This window comes from Nesoenas mayeri (genome assembly GCF_963082525.1).
Source record: "Nesoenas mayeri genome assembly, chromosome: 5".
NCBI lineage: Eukaryota > Metazoa > Chordata > Aves > Columbiformes > Columbidae > Nesoenas > Nesoenas mayeri.
This window is the reverse complement of record NC_137548.1, coordinates 8156048-8180217: the sequence shown is the minus strand read 5'-3', so window position 1 is coordinate 8180217 and position 24170 is coordinate 8156048. Positions and strand designations below refer to the sequence as shown.

At 43.2% G+C, this 24170-nt stretch overlaps 2 protein-coding genes and 1 long non-coding RNA gene across 4 annotated transcripts; 1 reads left to right on the top strand and 2 right to left on the bottom strand.

Annotated features, from left to right (window-relative positions):
* Window positions 1–248: 248 nt before the first annotated feature.
* HSPA2 (heat shock protein family A (Hsp70) member 2) lies at window positions 249–2690 on the bottom strand. Its single transcript, XM_080344899.1, has one exon. It carries the CDS (start codon window positions 2539–2541, stop codon window positions 637–639), a length of 1905 nt encoding a protein of 634 aa, XP_080201025.1. The 5' UTR covers window positions 2542–2690; the 3' UTR covers window positions 249–636.
* Window positions 2691–3493: 803 nt separating this feature from the next.
* On the top strand, window positions 3494–10925 carry LOC308040532. 2 transcript variants are annotated; one of them, XR_013922140.1, is made up of 4 exons: window positions 3494–3812; window positions 4239–4351; window positions 8953–9033; window positions 10098–10925. It is a non-coding gene; the product is annotated as an uncharacterized lncRNA (long non-coding RNA). The 2 variants fall into 2 exon arrangements; XR_013922141.1 differs by having other exon boundaries at window positions 8950–9033; window positions 10098–10917.
* A 14-nt stretch (window positions 10926–10939) lies between these two features.
* ZBTB1 (zinc finger and BTB domain containing 1) lies at window positions 10940–23832 on the bottom strand (the record flags this gene model as incomplete). The annotated part of the gene is made up of 2 exons (XM_080344600.1): window positions 10940–11007; window positions 21941–23832. The coding sequence occupies 2 exons, from the start codon at window positions 23830–23832 to the stop codon at window positions 10971–10973; spliced, it is 1929 nt and encodes a 642-aa protein (XP_080200726.1). The 3' UTR covers window positions 10940–10970.
* Window positions 23833–24170: the final 338 nt, after the last annotated feature.

Here is a 24170-nt window from a genome sequence, read left to right as displayed (position 1 = left end):
GGGCACCACAGCCCAAGCCACGAGTTTTGGGCAAAAAGCAGGTCCTGCCCAAAAACAAACACCACCAGCTCAGGAAAACTTTTCCCCAGCAAGCGTGCCAGGGGTTGTGCCCACCGGCCACAGGCACCCACCTCAGGGGGAAAAAAAACCAGAGCTCAGGGGCCACGGACAGCGCAAGGAAGGTTTCCCTCATTCTCTGCCCCCCCACCCCCACCCCACTACTGCCCCTTCACAGAGAGGAGTATAGGTTTATGCTTTAAATGTTTTATTTATTACCAAAATTTCCAGAAGCCAAATGTGGCATTTTTTTAATCTGTAAAGATTTTCATGCATAAATTGAAACTTGTCAACTGCAACAGTCAAGTGGTTACTTTAGAAGAGACACTTGAATAGAGACAAACATCCAGAGTACAAACAGCTGTATCTGAATTAACAAAACTTGTCTATTACTAACCTTATAAAGCAGGACGTGCTTTCCCTTTTATCAAAACCAAGCTGACAGATCTGCCTTTATACACACCCAACAGAATAAACTCTGTTATCGGCAAGGACGTTTTCCTTAAACGTTAGAAAAAAAAAAATACAAAGCAAAGAATGGAGTGACTGTCCATAAACCAGTCTATACTTCAGTCCTCTTTAATCTACTTCTTCAATGGTTGGGCCACCGGAGCCACCTGCCCCGGCCCCTCCAGCTCCCTGGTACAATTTTGTGACGATCGGGTTGCAGAGTTTCTCCAGCTCTTTCTGCTTGTGCTCATACTCTTCCTTCTCCGCCATCTGGTTGCGATCAAGCCAAGAAACCACCTCCCGGCACTTGTCGAGCACTTTCTGCTTGTCCTGGTCGCTGATCTTTCCCTTCAGTTTTTCATCCTCCACCGTCTGCTTCATGTTGTACGTGTAGGACTCAAGGGAGTTCTTGGCTGACACCCGATCTCTGTTAGCTTCATCCTCTGCTTTGTATTTCTCTGCTTCTTGCACCATACGGTCAATGTCATCCTTGCTAAGGCGACCCTTGTCATTGGTGATGGTGATCTTGTTCTCCTTACCCGTGCTCTTGTCCACAGCACTGACATTCAGGATACCATTGGCATCGATGTCAAAAGTGACCTCGATCTGGGGGACCCCACGGGGTGCTGGGGGGATGCCCGTTAGGTCGAACTTGCCGAGCAAGTTGTTGTCTTTTGTCATAGCCCTCTCACCCTCGTACACCTGGACCAGGACGCTGCTCTGGTTGTCTGAGTAGGTGGTGAAGGTCTGGGTTTGTTTGGTGGGAATGGTGGTGTTGCGCTTGATGAGAGCTGTCATCACTCCCCCAGCCGTCTCAATGCCCAGGGACAGAGGGGTGACATCCAACAGGAGCAGATCCTGCACATTCTCAGACTTGTCTCCCATAAGGATAGCAGCTTGTACAGCAGCGCCATAAGCAACAGCCTCATCGGGATTGATGCTCTTGTTGAGCTCTTTACCATTGAAGAAGTCCTGTAGCAGTTTTTGGATCTTTGGGATACGAGTGGAGCCACCCACCAGCACGATCTCCTGGATCTGGCCCTTGTCTAGCTTGGCATCACGCAGGGCCTTCTCCACCGGCTCCAGGGTGCCACGGAAGAGATCGGCATTGAGCTCCTCAAAGCGGGCACGAGTAATGGAGGTGTAGAAGTCAATGCCCTCGTAGAGGGAGTCAATCTCAATGCTAGCTTGTGTGGAAGAGCTGAGGGTGCGCTTCGCCCTCTCACAAGCCGTACGCAGCCGCCTCACCGCTCGCTTGTTGCCAGCAATGTCACGCTTGTGCTTACGCTTGAATTCTTCCACAAAATGGTTCACCATGCGGTTGTCAAAGTCCTCCCCACCCAGATGGGTGTCACCAGCTGTGGACTTCACCTCAAAGATGCCATCCTCAATGGTAAGGATGGACACATCAAAAGTACCCCCTCCCAAGTCAAAGATGAGCACATTCTTCTCACCAGCCCGGGTACCTTTCTTGTCCAAGCCATAGGCTATAGCAGCTGCTGTGGGCTCGTTGATAATACGCATCACATTAAGGCCAGTGATGGTGCCAGCATCTTTGGTGGCCTGGCGCTGGGAGTCATTGAAGTAAGCAGGCACTGTGATGACAGCATTCTGTACCTTGCGCCCCAGATAGGCCTCTGCAATCTCCTTCATCTTGGTAAGCACCATGGAGCTGATCTCCTCTGGGAAGAAGGTCTTCATCTCGCCCTTGTACTCCACCTGCACCTTGGGCTTGCCACCCTCGTTGACCACGCGGAAGGGCCAATGCTTCATGTCAGCCTGCACCGTGGGGTCGTCATACTTGCGGCCAATGAGACGCTTGGCATCAAAGATGGTGTTGGTGGGGTTCATCGCCACCTGGTTCTTGGCAGCGTCCCCGATGAGGCGCTCGGTATCAGTGAAGGCCACATAGCTGGGCGTGGTGCGGTTGCCCTGGTCGTTGGCGATGATCTCCACTTTGCCATGCTGGAAGACGCCCACGCAGGAGTACGTGGTGCCCAGGTCGATGCCGATCGCCGGCCCTTTGCCAGACATGGTGACGGGTTTTCTCTGCTCGGCTGCTCACTCGCTGTCCCGCCACCCGCTCTCGCTCCCGCCGCGGCGCGATGTGCCGGGACCGCGTCGCTCCCGCCCGCTTTATAGCCCGCTCAGCCGTCTTCTGGAACCTGCCAGAACCCTGCTGGCCAATCTAGACGCCCGCCTACCAACCACTGACCAATCGCGGCCGTGAGTCGGCGAGCAGTGCCCGCCCCCAGGTTCCTAGCCAATTAGAAGCGTGGCACCCACCCGTCAAGCCCAACCCTCCCCTCTGCACGGCGGGCAGGCCGTACTTCTTCCTGGCTTTTTCTCGAGTCGTCTCGGCTTGCAATCTGCGCCACCACCCCCGCCCAATCAGCGCTCGTCTTTCGCATTCGCCCCGCCCCCTCCCCGAAACGCTGCTGGAAACTTCCAGTGGACGTTAGGGGATCGACGTCAGCGTTACCCAATGGCGATCGGGCAGCCCCGATCGGGGCTGGGTCGCGCGCCCCTCCCTCCTCCCCCGGTTCCGTCACCCCCTGAGGGGCGCGGGCGTTGAGGCGGGAGGGGGAGCGGGGCTGCTCAAGTGTTTGTGATTCCTGAAAGTTCAGCTCGGCGCTGCGTGTTATCCCGCAGCCGGCCGCCAGCTGCCGGGGAATTTACCCTTATTTGGTCGCAAGGCGGCAGAAATTCAACTCTCACACACACAAACCCCCGTTCCCGCCCCCTCTCCTTCCAGCCTCCCCCAGTCTCCTCACGGCGAACCCGCCGCCGCGACCCCCGTGAGGCAAAACCCTCCGCGGCGAGGGCCCTTCGCACCGCCCCGCTGTGGCAGAGGGGGAGTTCCGCGCTCGCGGAGGCCGTTTTTAGCCTTATTTCGGCTGAAGTTGGCGGGCTGCCAGCCCCCCTCGCCCGGCCGCCCTCAGCAGCCGCCCCGAGCGCCGGGAACCCGCGGTGAGGGAGCCCGGCCCGGGTGAGGAGGCAGGGAACGGCGCCCGGCTTTCCCCCCCCCAAAGTCGGGGTTTGGGGAGCTCTGGTGCCGCCTGTTTTCTGCCCGGTGACCATTCTTGAAACGCCTCCAAAATTTTTCTCTGTTGTGCTAATGTAAAATGTCGTCACGCCTAAATTTAGCGAAAGCTACGAAGCTATTGACTCGGAGCTAGGCAAGCGCTTTGATGGAAATATATTAAACATGAAAATCTGCTGCGGTTCCTCCAAATTATTCCTCCTTACTTTGGGACAAATACTTCAAAGTATTCCAGTTGTAGTGAGAACAGCAAAATACTGAGGTATTTTTTTCCTTGGAGGCTTAGCGAGTAGCTCCTTTTCGATAGCTACTTTAAAAGTGTGGCTGAAAGTCTGCTACCCATGGACCATCCGTGTTATGTGAGAGAAGGATTAAAACCACTGTATATTTAAATCATCTTTCATTAGTTTTGTCTCCAGCCTTCAGCATTGTGCTACAGCAGCCCTCACAGAAAGTGTGTTACAGCTTTTCCCAGGCTGATCTGTGTTCATGCTGTTATTACAGATACTCTTAACTCCCATTCGAAACCTCCCTTGTTTCAATTAGTTTATTTTCCAAAGCCTTTTTACAGGACATGAGGATTCCACCCCTTTTGTGTAGTATGTGTGCCTGTAGTTTTGAGATGGAAGAGCTTCAATTTCTGATGATGAATATTGTACATGCTTAAATAACTATTATTCTTTTACAGATCCTGGTACTTTTTCACATGGGCTCTGACTTTGGAGAAATCGGAAAGAAGTCAATGGAAAATGGAAACCGTCAGCTCTCCCCGCTGCCACCAGGAGCTGTTCTGTATATGCCGTATGCATATTTCTTTAATGGGAAGGGTGTCGGTTTCTCTTGTAGTTAGACCAGTAACTGATTCATCACTGAACTAGCTCTTCCTGTAATTCACTACTACTTCATTCAGTTGATTGTGTTATATAGAGCAGGGAGAAATGCCAAAGCAATACAAAGAAAGTTGGTTGATAAATTCAGTTTCAGCTGAAAAGTTGATGTTATTTATTATTTGTATTCTTGTGAGGGTTGTCCCTTAGGAGCACTAGTCATGTACAAGAACCCTGTTTTGGTAGCTGCGGTACAAACTCAGACCCTGTTATTTCAGAGTAAAAAGAAGATTCCTTCCTCAAAAATGTATGTACAGAAACAAGAGATGGAGAAAACAAATAGACTGACAAATAGCACAACAAAATTCATTAACACAATAAGCGTTTGCAGCAAAATTAATTTGATATCTCATCTAAGTGTATCTGTAGTCAAACAGGTTTTATCAAATTTAGAAGCAACATTTCATTACTTTGGCCCAGAGCTTTTAGTCATATATTTTTATCAGCCCAGGCACAAAATATTTACAACTCCAGACAAAACTTGTTTGGGGTTTCCTTGGCCTAGTAAGGCCCTGGTATGGTTGTGCTGATACCCAGATGTGCTGATAACCTGCTAAAGAGGTGTTTGCATTGACTGGATTGCTGCTTACCCTGATATTACTCCCTCAGTTGTATTTATTTCATCATTTGAATTGTTGTTTTGCTGTAGTAAATTTTGGGAAAAGATCTTGGGGGAATGTATGAGCATGCCATTTTAATGGTAATGGTGTAAATTACACACTCGTGGCCATTCTCAGGAAAAATCAAAAGGTCTGTAGACTCAAGCTACCAAATATTTAGTGTGTTGCAGAAATATTTCCATTCCAGTTGAGCATGCAAGTGCTGTTTTCTTCTTGCACAGCAATATGTATAGGTCTGAGCTGCTTTTTAAGCTTTTGCTCCTAGTCAGAGGTTCACATTATGTTTCTGCCATAATCTCTCATCTTTTACCAATGTTCAGTCTAACTAGAGGGAGCCACCTCTAAAACCTCATTAGACTTATTCTCTCTCCTCAGCAGAGCTATTACGAGCCTGCTTTTTGTCAGCAGTTCTCTAAGACTTGCAGCACAATTTCTGGACTAGCTCATCTATGCAGTCATCCTCTCATATGAGAAGAGCCACATGATTTTCTTTTATGTTGCTTCATACGCAGTCATGTACTTGGTGAGCCAAACAGACTGGTTCAGAAATTAAAGACTGAGCATTATGGTGAGGGCCTTGGCACAACTCTGGTTTTCCCTTTAACAAGACGTTCGCTGTTATTCCGTCATCCTGAATCTGTAAGCCGTACTTCATAGTAACTTCCAGAACAGCAGGTTGGTACTTCTTACAGTAGCAGGCCTCTTTCTGATCTATTTATTCATGTTTTGGATTGATGATCCCACGTCTCCTGTTGGGCAGCCTTATGTAATATGCTGTAGGCTATTCTCCATTACACCACCCAGCCAGAACTGAAGATGATATTTAGATTTCTTTAGTGAAGCAAGAGCTCAGTATCTGAAGCAGAACTGGGAACTCAACCCTTATCTTTATCTTGATAAAAGGAAGATTTCTTCCCCCACATATTTCGTAAGGCAAGGTAGTATAAAAATAGGAGTGAACACAAGTTTACAGTTCAGTCAAACATCAGCCACATGGATCATTACAATGATGAAGTTGAAATGAAATGGTCTGTTCAGGTTTGATGATCAGAAGACCTGAGACCTTAAATTCTGGGATCCATTTCCCCCGTATCCATTTCCCTAGTAAAACTATCCAGCAAATTGCATAAATCAGGTTGTATTAGTGGGGGTAAATTAAATATTTTATAATAGAGCAATCTGTTTAGAAAAGTCTAAGCAACAATTATTCTAAGAACAAATAATACCTTTTCATCACTGAAATTCTTAATCTCATTTATATTCGTGAACATATGTCTAGTAATTGGAATTCAGACAAGAACTGCCAGTCTGTGAAATGACAACAGATCTTCCGACAAGGTGCTGTTAACAATTGTAGTGTATGCGGGAGAAACTATGTAACTTTTTGGTGTTACTTTGTTTTTATATACTTCCACTTTTTGTACTTAGATGCTCCTTGTTATTTGAAAGGCAACCATAATACCTGATCTTTTTAAAATAAGCATTCCTTTTTTATTGCAAATGACAAAATAAAGTTCGGCAAATCAGTATAACGTGTTTCAGCAAATTATGCAAATGCATGATCAGTAATATGGAAATGTTCAGAATAGCAGAATATAGGGCACAGTAATTTGGTATTGCCAAACCAGAATTTCAAAAATAATGAGTCAGATATCTTTAAATTATAAACCTAGTTTAAAATTATAAACTTAAACAACACATGCGGTTTTGTGCACCTTCTGGCTTTTTAATCTTTAGCATATGCTCAGATTACACTTTTAGGATTTTCCATGTAATTTGCAGAGCTGTTTGTTTTGTTTTGTTTTGTTTTTTAATAAATAAAATAGCTGATTATACCATCTCACAACTAAAACCAGACTGCCTCAGATTGATTAAACTCAATAAAATCATGGAAGTTGTCAGCACTGATTAAACTAATGCTTGATATTTCAAGGAATAATTAAGTGGATTTCAAGTGCATTTATTTACATAGACTTCTGATGGTTTGCTGAGGCATGATTAAAAGCTGAGGTTAGTATCACAAGTGCTAACTAGATAAACTGGTGTGCTGTGTGTTTTAGGCAGTCAGTTCTTTACTTTCCTATAACTGCAGTTTCCTTTTCTTGCAGCCAGTGCTAGCTCCACTGACACTAATAAGTAAGGGACTTTAAAGCAGATAGTTTGCAAGCAAGCATAAAATCATATCAGAAAAGGACCTCAATAGGTCATTTAGTCTCATTTTGTGTCTAACCAAAATTTCCTTTCTTGCAATTTAAGGCAATTATTTCTACTCCCATCGATTGTGGATATGAGAAAAATACCTTATTCCATTTTTCTTTGCAACCAGCTTTTATATATATGAAAATTGTGCTTCCTCACTACCATCTCTTCTGTAAGATGACCTAAAATCATTCAATCTGTGCTCAAAGGCAAAGTTTTCTCAGCTTCCAGACATTCTCATTGCTTTCTCCTGGATTCTCTGCAGGCAACTTCTATCTTGTTTTTCAAGTGCTATGATCAAAACTGGAGACATTACAAGCTCACACCTTAGCAGTTCTGAAGGAGCAGATTATACTCCAGTTTAAGTTCAGTTCAGTTCAGTATTTACCTTTATTTGCAACGGCATGTTGTTGCAGACTCATTTTCAGAATTTGAACCAAAATAACACATGGATTCACACACCTCTTCCTTGCCTCCTCCCCTCGCCCAAATGAGATCCAGAGCTTGCAATAGGGCAGTTGATGGCTCTTCAGCACCTTCTGTGCCCCACTGTCCCTGTCCTCACACACACACCTTGGTCAGTGACAGTCATGTCCCCCCACCCTGGGGCATGGTGACTCCTCACATTCACCCCCCTCCCCGGCTGGGGGGCAGGAGGGGGCAGGACCCTTGTTCAATAGGCAGGGTCCTCAGCCAAGGAGGTGCCCAGGCCCAGAGAAGCTGGGAAGCTTCTGAACCAGCTCGTAATGACCACAACCAGATCTGACCAGGCTATAAAACGGGATACCATCAAAGACCTTTTATGGGTGGCCTTTTAGGAGCAGCGGGTCTGTAAACCGAGCCCTCCCCTGAGATCAGGGACTCTGTCAAAGGAGAATTCTCAGGACTGAGAGCCCTCACCTTCTCCTCGGTGGAGGATTTTCTTCTGGATATATCTTTGAGTGAGCGCTTGCCCATCCTGGGCGAGCAATGTTTTTTTTCTGGGTAACCTTGAGTGAAAGAGGCCTCTTGTTTTTGTGGGTGAATGCATACACGCTGTGGGTCATTATTCTTGTGTGGTCGTACAGTAATAATATCCTCAAGTGGTATCTGAATCCATGTTTTATAGTGCTCCTGGAGTGCAGAATGATTTTGGATAAACCCCATTTTTAGTTGGTTTCTTTGCTAAACAGTTCTGGCTATAATAAGGTCTGTCTGGAGCCTGTTGCCTGCCTAAACTGACTTTTGGGGTGCCTCCGTGACAGCAGCCATTCCTTTACTTGCACAGCTAATGATTCCTGCTTGCACTTGTTCCTGTTAAATAACATCATATGTTTCCACATCATGTCTGCACCTTGCCAGGATTATTTTGAAGTCTAATCTTATCTTCTAATATACTTGAAGTCAAACTGTGCTTGGTCTTGTTTCAAGGTATTAGAGGGGTGAATAAATGAAAACAGATAATTTTGTTTAGAACTGCTGTGAATGGGGTTAAACAACACACTGTAATTATTGCCAGTAACTGTAAAGCTGGAAAATTATGAGTCTTAAACAAGGGAAATGGTGTACTGTAAACACAGGGAAAGACCAATACTTTATACTCAGAGATCAATATAATTTGACTAATCTCTCACATGCACTTAAACGCTTATTTTCTCATTCCTATGATTATTTGATTTTTACTCATCTCAGTTTTCCTCCTTGTTGTTCTCAGCAGGTGAATGGGAAACACGCAGGAGCAGATGAAGCAAGTAGTAACTGGAACTTCACCCTGTTGGTGGGACTGGCATTAATTCAGGTATAAAATGGAATTAAATGAGAATAATAAGCAGATTTGTAAGAATATTTTATTAAAGATACTGTATCAAAGCACAGAATAAGCTTTAAAGATGATGAAAACTAACCTGGAATGTCTTCACTTATAACTCTACATAAGCTACAAATAATTGCTAACTTACAGAACAGTGACAGCCTGTTCTAGATGTCCTACGCTCAAGTATACTGTTGAAGGCTTAAAGATAGGCAATGCCATAAACATATTTCCCTTCTCTCCTCTGCTTCGTGCCAGTCCTACCTGTTCTCTACAGAAAAGACATCCCATTTTCTGTTAGATTTCCCAGCTATATTGTACCTTCTCCCTGAGGAGTCCCCAGCGGTATTTGGCTTTGTCCAGATATTCCCTCTCTTCCCCTTTGCTCCAGCACAGCCACTGGGACAGAAGCGCTGGCATTCTGGTGTTGCACAGAAGGCTTTTAAAATGCCTATATTAATGTTTAAGATATTATGTGTTAATAGAGCTGGTACCTTCAACATCTATATGCTGAAATGTTTGGAGCTATGTAATTAGATTAAGCAACCACATTCAAAGATACCTGAACATCTTTTCTTGCATTTGTTTAGCAACTTTATAAACTCAAAAAATGAGTAAAGCAAGCACAGACACATGCCCTATACAAGCTGCAATACAGACAATACTTTACACACTTCATAACAACAGTAATGAAAATTATGCCAATTATAAGTAAAATTATAGACAGAGTCTTCTTGAGATAACAGTTATACTGAACAACGAAACATCCTTTTATCGTCATGAGTAGAATTAGTAAGATGCGTAACTAGAGCAGAATATAGATCAGCATTTTTAGTCTGCTTACATGTCTCAATCTAAGCAACTGTTGTCTGGGAGAAGCAAAAGAAATCAATATTGTTTTAATCTACGCTGGCCCTATTTTGAAACATTTACTGCTTTGTTTGTTTGTTTCTGGGTTTTTTGTTGTGATTGTTTGTTTGTTTGGGGGTTTTTGTGGGGTTTTTTGGTGTTTTTGTCTGTTTTTCATTAGGGTCTTTTCCCCATTATTTCAGCTGGAGACTTTAGGATTCCTAAAATGCTCAAATCTGAACATGAATGCCTGATTCTCCTCTTCAAGCCAGCTTTTGCAAGGCTTAGATCCAGAACAAGGTGCACGCTGTGCCCTGTGAAGATTAGTTCGCATTTACTCATCTCCTTGTTGGTCAAAATTTTTCACCATTCTTGTAATAAAACCAGAGCACCATTTCCTTACTCGCCACATACAAGCACTGTGCTCCATGGAAGGTCCTCTTCAGTTTGCAAATGATGATCATGGCAGCAGAGGGAATATCAGGTCAGCTGGATCTTTCTCACCTCCTGTCCTTCCTCAGGGACCCTCTGTCCTCAGTTTTTTTAAGATTTTTTTCACCTTGTACTCTTTTTTTAATTTTTTTTTTTCTTAAGCTCTTCATAGTTTAGCATTGTAACTGTCTGAAAATACATGGGTTTAGTTCATGAGTACACACTTCTAATGTTTGAACTAAAAAATCTAAACAGTCTTTGACAGAAGCTCTAAGAAGCCTCATTGCAGAAAAGGAGCACTCCAGCACATGAACAGCAAATCCTGCAAACTCCTTTCAGTGCAGCCCTTAACACCTGGCATGTGCCTCTTTTGGCTGTCTGCTCTGCGAATGAAGACTTCAAATTTATTTTTAACAGGTGTAAGTAGTAGTCACAAGGGAATAAGTTTTATAATACAGAGAAGAGTCCAAAATGAACTTTTACTGCGTGTTCTAATTTGACTGCTTTGGTGCCTTTTGCGACTGCTGCAGTATGTCAAAAAAGCAAAGGTGGTGCCAATTCAGATCTGGCACACGCGGTTCTGAGTTTTTATGAAATCTTTTGCCGACCAGTTCTTCCTCATGTCTTCTTCAAACCTGGTTCTCTCAGTTGTTCAGAAGCTTAGAAGTCCCTATTTCACTACTGCCATGCAGAAAAGAAATGCAAGAAAAATATTAAAAGTCAGAAGCCCACAGTCCAGTACTATATTTGCTAGCATGATGTGGTCCCTCCCACCTCACTATGGTGTGGTTTTGCTCTAAATACCCAGCCTTCAGTTATATTCAGAGCACCCGCCACAGTCAGGAACTCTATTTAAACGTCATACAGTACATTTCCTTCCACCCCTACCCCATCAACACGCAACCTTAAACAATGTTTTGATCTTGTTTCAGAAACTTTTGTTTCTTTCTCCTTTGCCTTCCATTTTCAAAACAGCTAAAGATTTGCTGAAAAAAACCCTCCACTTCCCAAGCCTCTCACAAGTTATTTTCGATACTCTATGTGTTACTTTCCAGCAGAGGTTTATAGCTTGGCTTAGTGGATGCTCAAAAAATTGCACGAGTATTATTTTCCCTCAGCCTAGATTTCTCACAGTTTGGAACACCCCCCATCCTGGAACACTGTTTCTTACTGCTTCATATTTGCCTCTTTTTTTAAAAAAAATATTTTTTTCCTTGCCTAACTCAGAGGTAACTGTTATACATTTACTTAACCCCACTCACCAAATTCTTATTTTAGGTTAAATGCAGATAAAGTATAAAAGTATTTACAATTTCTGTGAGTCTCTTCCAATGAAACTGATTTATGACAAATATGAACAGCTTTGTATCTGATACAGACAGTCAAAAAACTGGAAATATGTGGATGTAACTTTTAAAGACAATCTTCAGGGTTTTTTTTTCTTAGTACGCTGACTTCTTACTCTGGATATGTAAATCACATTGTGCAAAGTATATGATTGTCCTGATTCTGGCTAATCTACACTTGAAGTTCCTATGTACACCAAGGCAGCCCTGGACCGAGTGGTTGTGTCTACATGGCAGAGCAGGAAAGGTTTAAAGGCTGCACGTGAAGCCAGGTTGATCAGCCGTCTGCATTACTTACCTGCTAGAGCATCCTCAAGCTCAGCTCAGGGCTCAATTTCCTGGCACACCGTTGAGCAGAAAGCCTTGGGAGCTGTGCTCCACACTTCAGTGAGCATTACAGGGCGCTCCACGTGACACGCGGCCAGGCCCTCACAGCACAGGCCAGGCCCAGAATTGTTTGCATATTGTGTCTGCCCTCTGTGCCACAAGTCACATACTTGACGGTGGGCAAAAAGAGAAAAAAAAAAAAGCAATCTGGGACAAATGACAAACGGCTTTTGTTTCATGCCAGAAGGGCGATGTGAACATGGTGAAGAAGGTCTTGGGCAAACTGCTGGCTTCAAAGTGCTGCTGGTTCTGGCAGCAAGTACACACATGGTCCATGTATCTACTTAATATGCTCTGCGAATCTTGGAGGGGAATTCATTGGACTGATGCTGTTATCTCAAAGCAGCTCTTATATGACAAGCTCAAAGGTCAGGAAAGGGCTATTTTTATTTGTAAACTAAAAAAGGAGAAAAAAAGGTACTCTAACTACAGTATACATGTGAACATTATTTTTCCCCAGGCAACATCAGTGTTTAACATTGGTGTTTATTAAGATGCCAGCCTGCATTTTGCAGTCAAAGATCTCTGCTATTTGCAGATTATACACAGGTTATGTGGAATGACTGAGCATCTTTACACCACCCCCCTCAAATACACCGACTACACTGCGTGGGACCACCTGAGTGTGGGAAGGTGGGTTGCCTGTGAGTATTAAATCAGATATTTCTGATGAGACTGCAAAAATACTGTTCATCAGTGCCAACTGTGGTGGTGTCGTACATGCAGAACTCTGAACACCAGAGAACTGCCAGCATTGCTAATAGCTTTTAGCCCACAGTAAGCTAGATAAGAGGTAAAAATGTTGTGCCCTCCTCCCAGACTCTAAAATCCCCTAGCTACCCTAAAATCAGAAGTTGTTTTTGGAATACACAGCTGCAAGGGGATCTGCTTCACTCTTCACACAGTAAACTCTGCTCAACTGTAGAAACGTTGGAGCTTTTAAAATAGAAATACGTATTTTTTCCAGCTAGCCACCAGATGGAGCTCATACCCCCCCAGCACACAAATCCACCCATGAACATCTGCAGAGTTAAAGCACTTCAGAGATGTTAGAAAGGATGCAGGTTTTTTTCCACTTCATAAAAGTCAGAGGAAGTCTGTGATTAGCTGGATGTTTACAAATGAAAGGAGGATCTGGAGACAGATCAAAGATAATTCTCCAGATTTGGCATGAGATCAGGTTCCTGTACTAATAGCATCTGCATGGGTTTGACTGTTAGATTAAGTGGTTGAACTCGGTGTAACTCATCAAGTATTAATAATGCTTTTTTAATGCTTAGAGCATTTGTTAGAAGTCTGAAGATTCATGCAGCTAAGGACCTGAAAAAACAAAAACAAAATAACAGCACCCCCTCGAGCTAGTAAGATCTTCCAGGGTCCATTTAAAAGAGAAGCACCCACTGGGTTCTTCCTCACCCTGCTTTCTGCAATGTAAGGGGACTCTAGAAGCAAAGATAAGCACTGTTCCAAAATCTGAAGGATTTTGTGCTTCAAGCTTAATAAATAGGAACCGTAACACTCAAAACTTGTTCTCTAATGATCTACGTAGCTTGGATGGTCCAAGCAGACCATAGATGTTTTTTACTGAGAAGTCCACAGTTCATTCAGGATCCCAGTGACTTTGTAGCAGCCTCAGTTACTGGGAAGAAAAGCAGGTCTGAGATAAAACATCGTGGTGTGTGAAATACACTGAGTTAATGTGTATGTGTTTTAAGGGACGTCTTTGTTTTGACTCTGAGTAACAAACCCACATAGCTTGTGAGGTCTGGAAGGCCACAGACTATTCCTACTTTCATAGTAATCCTCTGTTTGAAGTTAATATTTCTATTTGGGGTCTAAGCCACACTGAGCCTGATCAAATAAACATTCTCCAAAGGAAACTGCCTTTGAACTATTTAACTCTTCATTTGCCCAGCAAACTAAAGCTCAAAGAACCGTAACAATTACTGTGAGATTCCTTGTGTCTTGACTTATTTTTCAGTTTTTAACTTACTGTTCATCAGCACGTGTGTCTTCTCTAGCACACCTAACCATGTTAGCACCAGCCAGTAAATCAAAGAGAAACACAACCCTGTCTGAAAGCAGACTAGGTGGGGCTAACCCTCAATACTTCCAGGCATGCCGACTGTGCCAGTGTCATGTTTTACAGCATATGTAAGTGTACACAAATTACATTATATTTAATCCATCTGATAACAATGCAGCTCAGAGATATGAGCTCTCTCCTGGGCTGTGGGATATATTAAGACATTTTCTTTATCAGTTCCAAGGGAATCTACCCTGCATCTCCTCCTTCTGCAATACTACTGTACCTATCCTTTTCCTGAAGGAGGGATATTCTAGATTTCATCTCTTAAAATGTTTCCACTTTGTATAAATAATAAAATATCAATGGCTAGAAACCAGAACCTCAGTAGTTTGGTAACTGGAACTCTCTGCCAGCAGGTACCAATAGGAAGCCCATAAGCAGGGACGAAACAGGCACCATCTTTAGAATCCTGAATAAATGCTCTAACGATGACTTGTATAAAAGGAAGAGGAATAACCTATACCAGAAGTCTGGGGTATCTATTTGCAAAACCAAAAGTAACCTATGGTGTTCAGCAAACTCTATTTTTAGTCAGTGTATCTGTGTTTCCACAAACTTTCATGGGTTTGGAGCTTTTTCCACTGAGAGAAGGACATTATATTATTTCTCCCCTTTGTTTTCTGAGGAGTCAGAGGCAGAAGTCCCTCTGGTGACCACCCCCAATGTAGTGGGATGGTTACCTAAAAAAGGAGATAATTAGTATTACCAAGTTGTGTAGGTTCAGCTGAGCATGTGAGAAGTATTAAAAGAGGCATGTTCCTAGCCCTTGTCATTGCTTTAAAACAGGAAGAAAGTGTATCTTCCCATTTCAAAAAACAAGAGGCAAACAGGAGAGCCAAAAGGATGAATTTTTAAAATAGCAACCTTGTCACAAGAGAAGATGGGGGACAAGATATGGGGAAAGACTGATTTTTGCATCTTTCATGTTGGCAGCGCTGCTGCTGCGGAGACCCTGGGAATTGCTGACACTGGTGGCACTTTGCCTGACAGGTTGAGAAACCAAAGAATTGCAGACAGTCCTGATTTCCAGTGGATTTCCCACAATCCACATGATTTCCAGGATTCAGAGGCCTTTAAGGAATGCCCTCTTCTCATTCATTGTCAGGAGTCTTGGGATGTCTAGAGAACCACAAGACATACTTATCTGAGGTCATCTCTTTTCTGCAACCAAAAATAAAGTACACCCCAAAATCTCACGGATGCAAATCACAGCTGAGTTTGAGTAAAAACAATAGCAGCGTCAGGACTTTGTCAGAGAGGGTCATTCTTAAACAGCTCTGAAAGGGATATTTTTCTTTCTCCCATAGGAAATTCTAGATGCAGCATTGTTTTTGTGGTTGCAGCTGCAAGAAGATTTACTATAATTTTAGTATGCCAGAAGGCACAGGAAAGGATTAAACCTTTTTGTTTTCTTGCAAGAGAATCAAAGATACTGACCACTTCTGAAATTCTAGGTTCTTGGGGTAAGGTGTGCCTCACTAGCTATGCAAAACCAATGGACAGTTAAAATCTGGTCCTGGACTACCTGCTGATTTCTGATTTCATAATTCTGTTACGTTCCCTTGAATACATTAATATGAAACTTAAAAATATATTTTCAACTACTTTTATACATGGAATGTGCAGAAATTACTGGAAATAGTTTCTCTGAAAGCATGATGTTTTCCTATGACTTAAATAATAATAAAAAACAACCTACAAGACAGGTAGAGGTAAAAATGACCCAATAAAAAGATCCGAGAGCATTTCTCTATTAAAGCTGGCACTAGTCATTCAAGTATATGAAAAGGAACATGGGTTGTTTGTTTCAGGGCTGAACACTTATAGTCATGATGAACTGACTCCCAAGTCATGAGCTCTGTTGCCCTGCAACAAATTAAGATTTGTTTTTCTGCATGAAAAAATAAAATAAAATCACAATTAATTCCAGAGTTGTAGAAGTGACTATAAAAGTGGAAGAAGACACTTGATTTATAAAATGTGTCCTGTTTTTTGCCATGTTCCCCCTTCAAAATCTCAGCCTACTAACATGTCTCAAGAATACCCTGCACAGCAATATTTTAGGAGCTTTTTGGAAGTTGGAACAAAATACAAACAACTGATTTATAGCCGAGAACTACAGAAATGTCAACTTTTAAAAACATGTTCCTAATTTCTAGCCTTCAGCAGACTTTTATAAAGTTAAATTAGTCATGCTTCATCTTGTAGGTCTTTAAGTCTGTGGCAAGCATCAAAACGAGAATTAGGGAAGTGAGAATATTTGACTTTTAACCCTTTCAGATTAGGAAGCACATAAAAGCCAGAAGCAGGAACATGGGGACACTAACAAAGAGCGCCAGCATCTCCTTCCCTTACACAAGGAATTATCCCGAGCTTTCGGTGTTAGATCAAAAATGAGACGACTGTTTCCCATTGTCACAACACCCAAACAAGCACACGTAGTGTGTGGCAAGAGGCAGAGGGCAGCAGGGGAGCGGGGCCCAGCTGTTGAGCATGTGGGCAGCACAGCTGGACCCACAGCTGGAGGGCATGAAGACCGGAGAAGGTGGGAGCCATTCCTGGTGTTTGGTCAGGCAAGGGGCTCAGCTCATTCCTGGCCTCAGGCCAGGCCAACCACACAAACCCAGTGGCCTGGGGTGCTACATAGTATGTTTTAAGAAAGACTAAGAAAGTTCCAGAGCATATTTGAGGGGGGAGCTGAACAGAGGAAGGTTTTCAGTTCTCACAAAGGGCACAGATAGCATAGACATGTCTCATTTGTACCTAAGAGGCTGGGCTGCCTTTTCTTCTTATCAGTAAACAGGAGTGGAACATAAGAGTTCAACTTCCACAAGGATACTTGGGGAAGACAGAGACTGAGTTAAGCTCAGGCCATTGAACTAAGTTGCTTGAGTCCTGGCACAGCCTGTGTAACCAAAGGAGCTCCCCACAGCTACTCAGTTCTCCCCTCGTGCCACCCCTTCTATTGTGCTAGCACAAGATTTGACACAGAGCTGGAGAGGGAAACACAGCGGGAAACTGATCCAGCCAAAAAATAGCCCCACAGGGGGAATAAAAAAAAAGGCTGTTGTTTGATTCAGTTCATTGTAAAGCTACATAAATATGTGCTTGACAGTGGAGAGGGTGGCACGCGTGGGATACGAGAGCTGACACTTGGTGGGGAGGAGGAAGGGGCTGCCAGGGCTGGAGGTGGCACTGCCTCGAGGAGCAAACTTACGTCCTCACCAATAGCTGAGATACTCTTGATGATTTAGCACTAGTGTGTTCAAATACAATACTGTAGCCAAGGTATTCACTTTTATAACAATATATTTTTTAATATATTCTCCAGGGAAGTATATTTTCTGTATTAAGCTTTGGGGGGGGGAAAAAAAAAAAAAGCTGAATTGTATTTTCTCCATAAACTGCAAAAATTGGAAAAGTCCCCTAATAAAAGCATAAATTCTTAGAATTCTGTTATATTTAATCTATTCAAATCCAGATTTCTCCATGGACCCGTTGGCTATAAATATCATTATACACATATGCAGATACTCTTTGAATTAACAAGTTGCCAATAAGCATTTACAAGTGTGTATATATATATTTTGATATTTGAAACGTCTCCTCTGAAACTGAAAAAGAAGCTTTATAGTTTTTGTGGCATTTTAAAGCTTATTCCGGGTCCTCGTGAATTCCCTCTATTTAACTTTCAGCAAATCCTAAAAGCTAACAGCTAGGCTGCCTACTTATAAATTATTTTCAGGGTCGCAGCCCACACCACCGCCAAAATGAGGAAAACAACAGAAAAGAGAGAGGTCCTCCAAAAATAAGAATAGCAAATCATTTAAAAATATAAGTCAGAGCATCCAGCTCATCTTTTTCTTTCTGGCTACGCCCTGTGCAATGTGACACAATTACACCTCCTCTCTCAAGGATCCTTAAGTGCTTTAAGGGTTTTATACTCTAACAGTCCGTGTGGCGCAAGAAGGAGATGCAAAGCAACTATGTTATGATGACTGAGCACTCTTTCCTCTTTGTTAGAGGAAAGAGAACTCTAAATGAAGTATTTTTGCTTCACCTTGACTATCTTTCAAGTAACAGCAAGACTTATAGAATATCATAACTGCAATTGCTTTTTTTTCAGGCCTGCTTTCATTCTGTCTCCACAGTAAATAATTTTATCATGGCAGGAGGGCTGAAACGGCATCATTTCACTCTCTTGTGGATGTTGTCCCATTCTGGGGAGAACAGCCCTGTCCACAGGACTGACCAGCCCCAGGCTGCCTCAGCACCCCCCTTCTCCCCATTCAGAGCAGCCAAATCTCTCCTGTCACTCCAGGCCTTTTCTTCAACAGTCCCATGCTGTTCCCTGCACGCTTTTACATGTCACCATAAACACTCTTGCCATCTGCTCTCAAGCCAGGCTGTCTTGTTCATGCCTTAGTACCTTTGATTTGTTCTCCTATACTCTCCTTGATCACTTTTCAGGCTACTTTAATCATTCTGGTTTTCTCTGCCTACATACAAGTAGATCCACTCTTAATCTCCCCTGCAGTGCAATTCATGCTCATTTTGAGCTTCAGTCTGGACATTCATACACGTGAACTCCAAGACAGTAGGGTTTGTTTCGCAAGAACAGGAAAAAACATTAATTCAAGTTCAGTTGGAAAGGTTTAACAAACTTTCCTTTCAGAGGCTACTACAATACAGCTTGTAATTGAAAACCAAAGATACTCCAGAGCGTTTATAAAGTTAGATAGTACACATAAAACCCCTCATTCCCAGTTCCTCCATTTAACTTCTGTAGTTGGCAGGTCTGCTTACACTAGGACGTACCTTTTTTTGTGAAACTTTTTTTGGGGTCAAGTTCAGACCAACACATTGTAAAAACGGGCTCCTGACCCTTTGCAGGAGTCTCCTGGTTTGCAGAGGTCACCTCCTCCTTTTCAAGAAGGTACTAATCTAAGCTCTGCCGTGGCCCTGCAGCCCTTCCAGCGCAGGCTGGCTGTACTCCGTGCGCAGTCCCAGCTCCCCGGCTGTGCCACAGTGAGCTCATCCCCGCAGCTCTCCCAGCCAAGCTGAGTCATTCTCATACCGGTCTCACAGGCGTCTACAGGACATTTTATCCACTCCTCCAGCCTCCCCCTCTGTGCCACCTTCGGAATTTGCTTCCCACTGCACAGCTCTAACCCTGCCCTCCCAACCTTCATCCATGCCTCCTCTCCAACTCAGCCTTCCTGCCTCCTCAGCACCACAAGACTCTTTTGCCAACTCCCCCAGTGCCCTCCAGTTCTCCCTCACTTCCCTTGGCTGCTTTTCCCAGTTCAGCCATAGCCAACACTGGAAGGACTAATCTGCATGTTGGAGAATTGCTGTGCGGTGTATTAACCCCTGCAACTCTTCCACTACAGCACTTAAACTACTTCACCTCTAAGGCAATCATTTGAAGAGTCTTATAATCGCCTTATCGTTGTGCTAAAAACTGTTTTAAATACCCATCCTGCTTATTCTTTGAACGCTTACACATTGAGCTTCAGTCTGGGTTAGGATGGGGAACATGGAATAAATCCTAAGAAGGGGGAAACTCTGAATTAACTGAAATGCTGGAGTGCACTCATGTCTGTGGGCTTTTTGGCCCCAGTGTTCTTCAGGACTTAGTTGGCTTCAGCATCACACAGGAAAATGTCGCACTGAGCAGTTATGGCAAAACGCTAATGGCGCAAACTGCACTTGAAGCAGCCGGTGCCCAGGGAGCCAACTGCCAGCTCAGGACCACAGTCTGGTGGTGGGTCCTTCTCCATCACTGAAGAGACACACACATCTAACAACCAAGAGAACTTCTAATGCACATTTCAAACTGAATAAATTCAAGGCAACTCCTACTAATTTTAATAGTTATAGTGGAAATCCTGAACTGTATCCATTTCTCTAAAGAGTCTAACATGAAAGCTCGATTCCCCTTGTAATCCCCAAGAAACAACAAGGGATCAAAACTAAACTCCGACAGCAACATGTATGTGAAATCCATGGACTAGACCCTCAGTTCCTGGTTTCTATTCCTCAACCCCACCACTGGCATGCGAGGTGATAAGAGTATTTTAGTTAAAAGGGACCTACAGTGATCACCTAGTTCCGACTGCCTTAATTTCTGATCTAAATTGCCTTCCTCCCTCCACAGCTCAGTGGGAAATTGCATTGATAAAATTGAAATCTGGGAGAAAGTACTGCTAGGTTTTATTTTTTAATAGTTTCCTCCACCATTACAGATTAGGATCCTTTCCTCCCCCCATCAAAAATCATGCACTTAACAAACGTTTAGACAGCTGGTGCCTAAGAGTCAAAGCCAGTTGTTCTCTCAAAGGCCAAATCATGTCAGCTGACACTTAGTAGGATTTTAAAATTCAATTAAATTAAGAGACAAGCTACAGAGATTAGGGCTATACTAGAATCAGAAAGAAATCTTAAGGCATAAAATGTCTTTACATTTATTAAGCAAACTCTGCAGTCTTTTCTTGTTATATTGTTGAAAAAACAGAACATTCAGAAAGTACCATGAAAACAAGAAACAAACTGAGGTTCACATGAGCCAGACTCCCCCTTCCCCTCCCCGTCCCAGCAACGGGACTGTATCTGCACACCCATCCCGCTTCTAACTTTCCAACACAAGCAGCAAGGCACCATTTACAGCTAAGCTGAAAAACACCCTCTTCAGCACCCATCGCCATTCTGCGTCCCTAGCAATCCACCACAGCCACTCGTCCCGTGTATATTAGGAAAAGCAGGTTATATATACCCACGTAGGTACAGATAAACGTCAGTTGAACAGTTCTGCTAGGACTTCAAGTCTGGGAAATGACCGCTCTGCCGGGAACCCCTTGGTTTTCCAAAGAGTCATTAATTAACTCCCTTTCTCTTGCGCACACCAGTCCAAGGCTGCCGGGTTTAACTGAGCCTACGTGCTCTCACCCCTGGGATGCACGTTCCAGCAAAGCCAAGAAGCAGAGCACCAAGACAGCCAGCTCTGCCCTTACAGCAGAGTCAGGATTATTTCTTGGCATTGTTTCTTTGTTTTGGAGTTGTTTTGCTTTTTTGTTTTTCATTTTGAAAATTAATTTTGGGGATTATGAACAATTATGCTCTTGCACATTAATCACTGTGATCTAAAATTTTCACATGAAGAAACAACACATGGAAATATTAAAGCACTCATCTTACGGATGTGGATCCGAGAACTGTTTAATAGCAGTCAGTGAAGGGGTAACATTGTGCTTTTAATCTACAGTTTAAAAATAATGATTTGTATATCTACTTAGTAAAACAATAAAATTAAGAACAGAAACTGATATTAGGAAACAGTGAAAATGTAATAATAAACACATGATGCTCTTCAAAGCTATATACTTAATGAGCCTAAATAGACACCTACAGTTAGGAGGGTCTTAAAAAAAATAATAAAAAAGAGACTTAATTTCAATTTTGTCTTTTCAATTTTTGTCTACTACACTGTATGCCTTGCTTTGGTGTTCTTTCTGCTGCCAACTTAATGCTTTAACAGTATGTTTACGCTTACGTTCTTTTCAAATGCTTGGCATTATAGTGAGATCTCATATCTTTCCTCAAATTAAATTTTGCTCCACATACTCCACATGTATACAGATGAACATCCATGTGCTGCTCCAGTTGCTCATTATTTGGGAATATCTGAAAGCAGACCTGGCATATAGTCTCTCCAGCTGATAAATGAGATATCATATGCCGTACATGGTCATGTTTTCGGAAGTTTCCTTGATCACAAATGGAACAGACATACCTGGCCATGCCTTTGTGCATATCATTGTGGAGCCGCAACTGGCGCTCTCTTAAGAACTGCTTCCCACATGTCTGACAAACAAACTGTTTTTCCTTGGTATGAACAGTATAGTGTTCCCGCAAGTGGCAACGCTGATAAAATCCTTTCCCACAAAGATTGCAGAAATGCTTACGTCTGTGATCCCTCTCGTTCTCTTCCATCATGGAGTTCTTGAACAGATCTTGCTCCAGGCAGTTTGACATATGTTCAACCACTAGGTTTTCAGTTTCAAAACGCTGACCGCAATTAGGGCATCGGAAAGGACAGGCAGAATGCTTGTATAATTGTTTTTTTTGAAGGCTGTTCATTTGGAAATGACTGTCCCTGAAGTCCTCTAGCATCTCTGCAAACATCATGTCCCTTATTTCCGACTGCTCCTCCGGGTTCTCTTCTAAGTCCATTTTCTCCTCAGCATTTCTGATACCATTCATGGTCAGATCCTGGGGCTCTCCACAGGTCTGCGCATGATCCTGTAACTGCTTGCCTTTGACCAGTATTTGACCACACTTGCCACAAGCACATATATTTTCTATGTGTTTGGATAAATAATGAGAGGACAAATCTTCCTCGGTGATCGTTAGCCCACAAAGTTCACAGGGAGCGTTCTCCACATCTTCCTGCACTGAAGGAGCCTTCCTGTTAAGGTGCCGCGGACTTTTCAAACATTTTCTTTCATCCTCATCCATGGATAAACGGGGTTTTAAAGCCTTCCGACCATTTCTCTTCTCTCTGATCTCTTCTTCAACATAGTACCTGTAAAGCGGCTCTTCCTGTTCATCATCTAGGTCGTCGTTGTCGGAAGACTCATTGCAGTCTTTATCTGTCACCTTAATAATATTAAAATCCTTCAGCTCATCTGCAGGATTGTCCTCTGGTTCCATCTTGATGATAATCCTCTTCCTCTCAGAGGCTCTACTTCCTTCTTCACCTGATGTCTCGGAGGCAACCGTGCTGCTTTTTCTGCTTGTGACGTTTGATGCGGGAGAGGAAGAACCATCTGCAGTTTGGCTCGAGTCCCCTTTGTACTTTTCAGTTTGTGCGGAGATTATTTTAGAAATAGAGTCCTTTTCGTTAAAGTCTATTTTTTCAGCGCTGTAGTACCTGGCACTTTGGTAAGAATGCCTGTTAGTGCACGTTAACACGTGCTCATCCAGTAGCTTTTCACAGCTAAAACTAAACCCACAGCTGTCGCAGGTGAAGCTTCTTCCAAAGCGCCGTGAGTGGGACACGCGCTCTTTTGTGTGAGAGAATTTGGACGTGGTGGTTTTTTTGCAGACATCAAACAGTTGTTCGGGGAAGCTGTTCAGCTGCAAAGCTTCTTCGTCAGGCTCTTTGTTATGGGATGTATTTACTGTTGAACTTGGCGGCTCCATGGCCCACCTGTTTGCTTCGCTGCCATTTCTAGCAAGTGTGTCTTCATACATTCTCACGCCAAATATCATTTTACTATTCTGGGTGCTAGAAGCAGAAGATGAACATTTTAAACTAGATGAGTCTGTATCCTGTATATCTTCTAGACATTCAGGTACGTTGTATAGCTGTAAATAGTTCATGGCCACTTTAAATTGCTCAAAATTGGCAGGGGCTGTCATAATTTTTCCTAAATACATGAACTGTAAAATAAGATCAAAGCATTCAGCGCTTATCTTCATGTTGCTTAGATTCAGCTGGGCTGTAGTGTGTTGATGGTTCATAAAAAACATCCTAAAATAGGAGCTGCAAGCAGCAAGAACTGCTTTATGTGCTTGGAAATAAATATCATCGATAGCGATACAGCAGTCGCACAGAAAGCCCCACTCTCTTTGGTTGTTTAGCTGCTGAAGGACATAGTTGCTGTGGCTGGTTCTTGCCATCTTGTACTTCAGTTACAGCCCTGCATAAAGAAGAAGACATCTGTTAAATCTCGAGCACAACAAGCAAAACACACTTAAACGTAGGGAGGAGCTGCCATTGTTTTCTTCTCTAGATCTTCCTATTCTCAGACTGTTTGTGGTACAGCTTCCCGTCTGGAGATCTTTGCTGGTAACTGCTACGAATATTGACGCCAGTGAAAACATCCATAATTCCATGTTCTCACCACCAGACTTACAAGACCAGTAAACTAATAAACTTAACAACCACACACGTCAATCAGAGAAATGCTTCTAGAATATAAATTAGCAAATACATCTCAAAGTCCTACAGGCAAGAT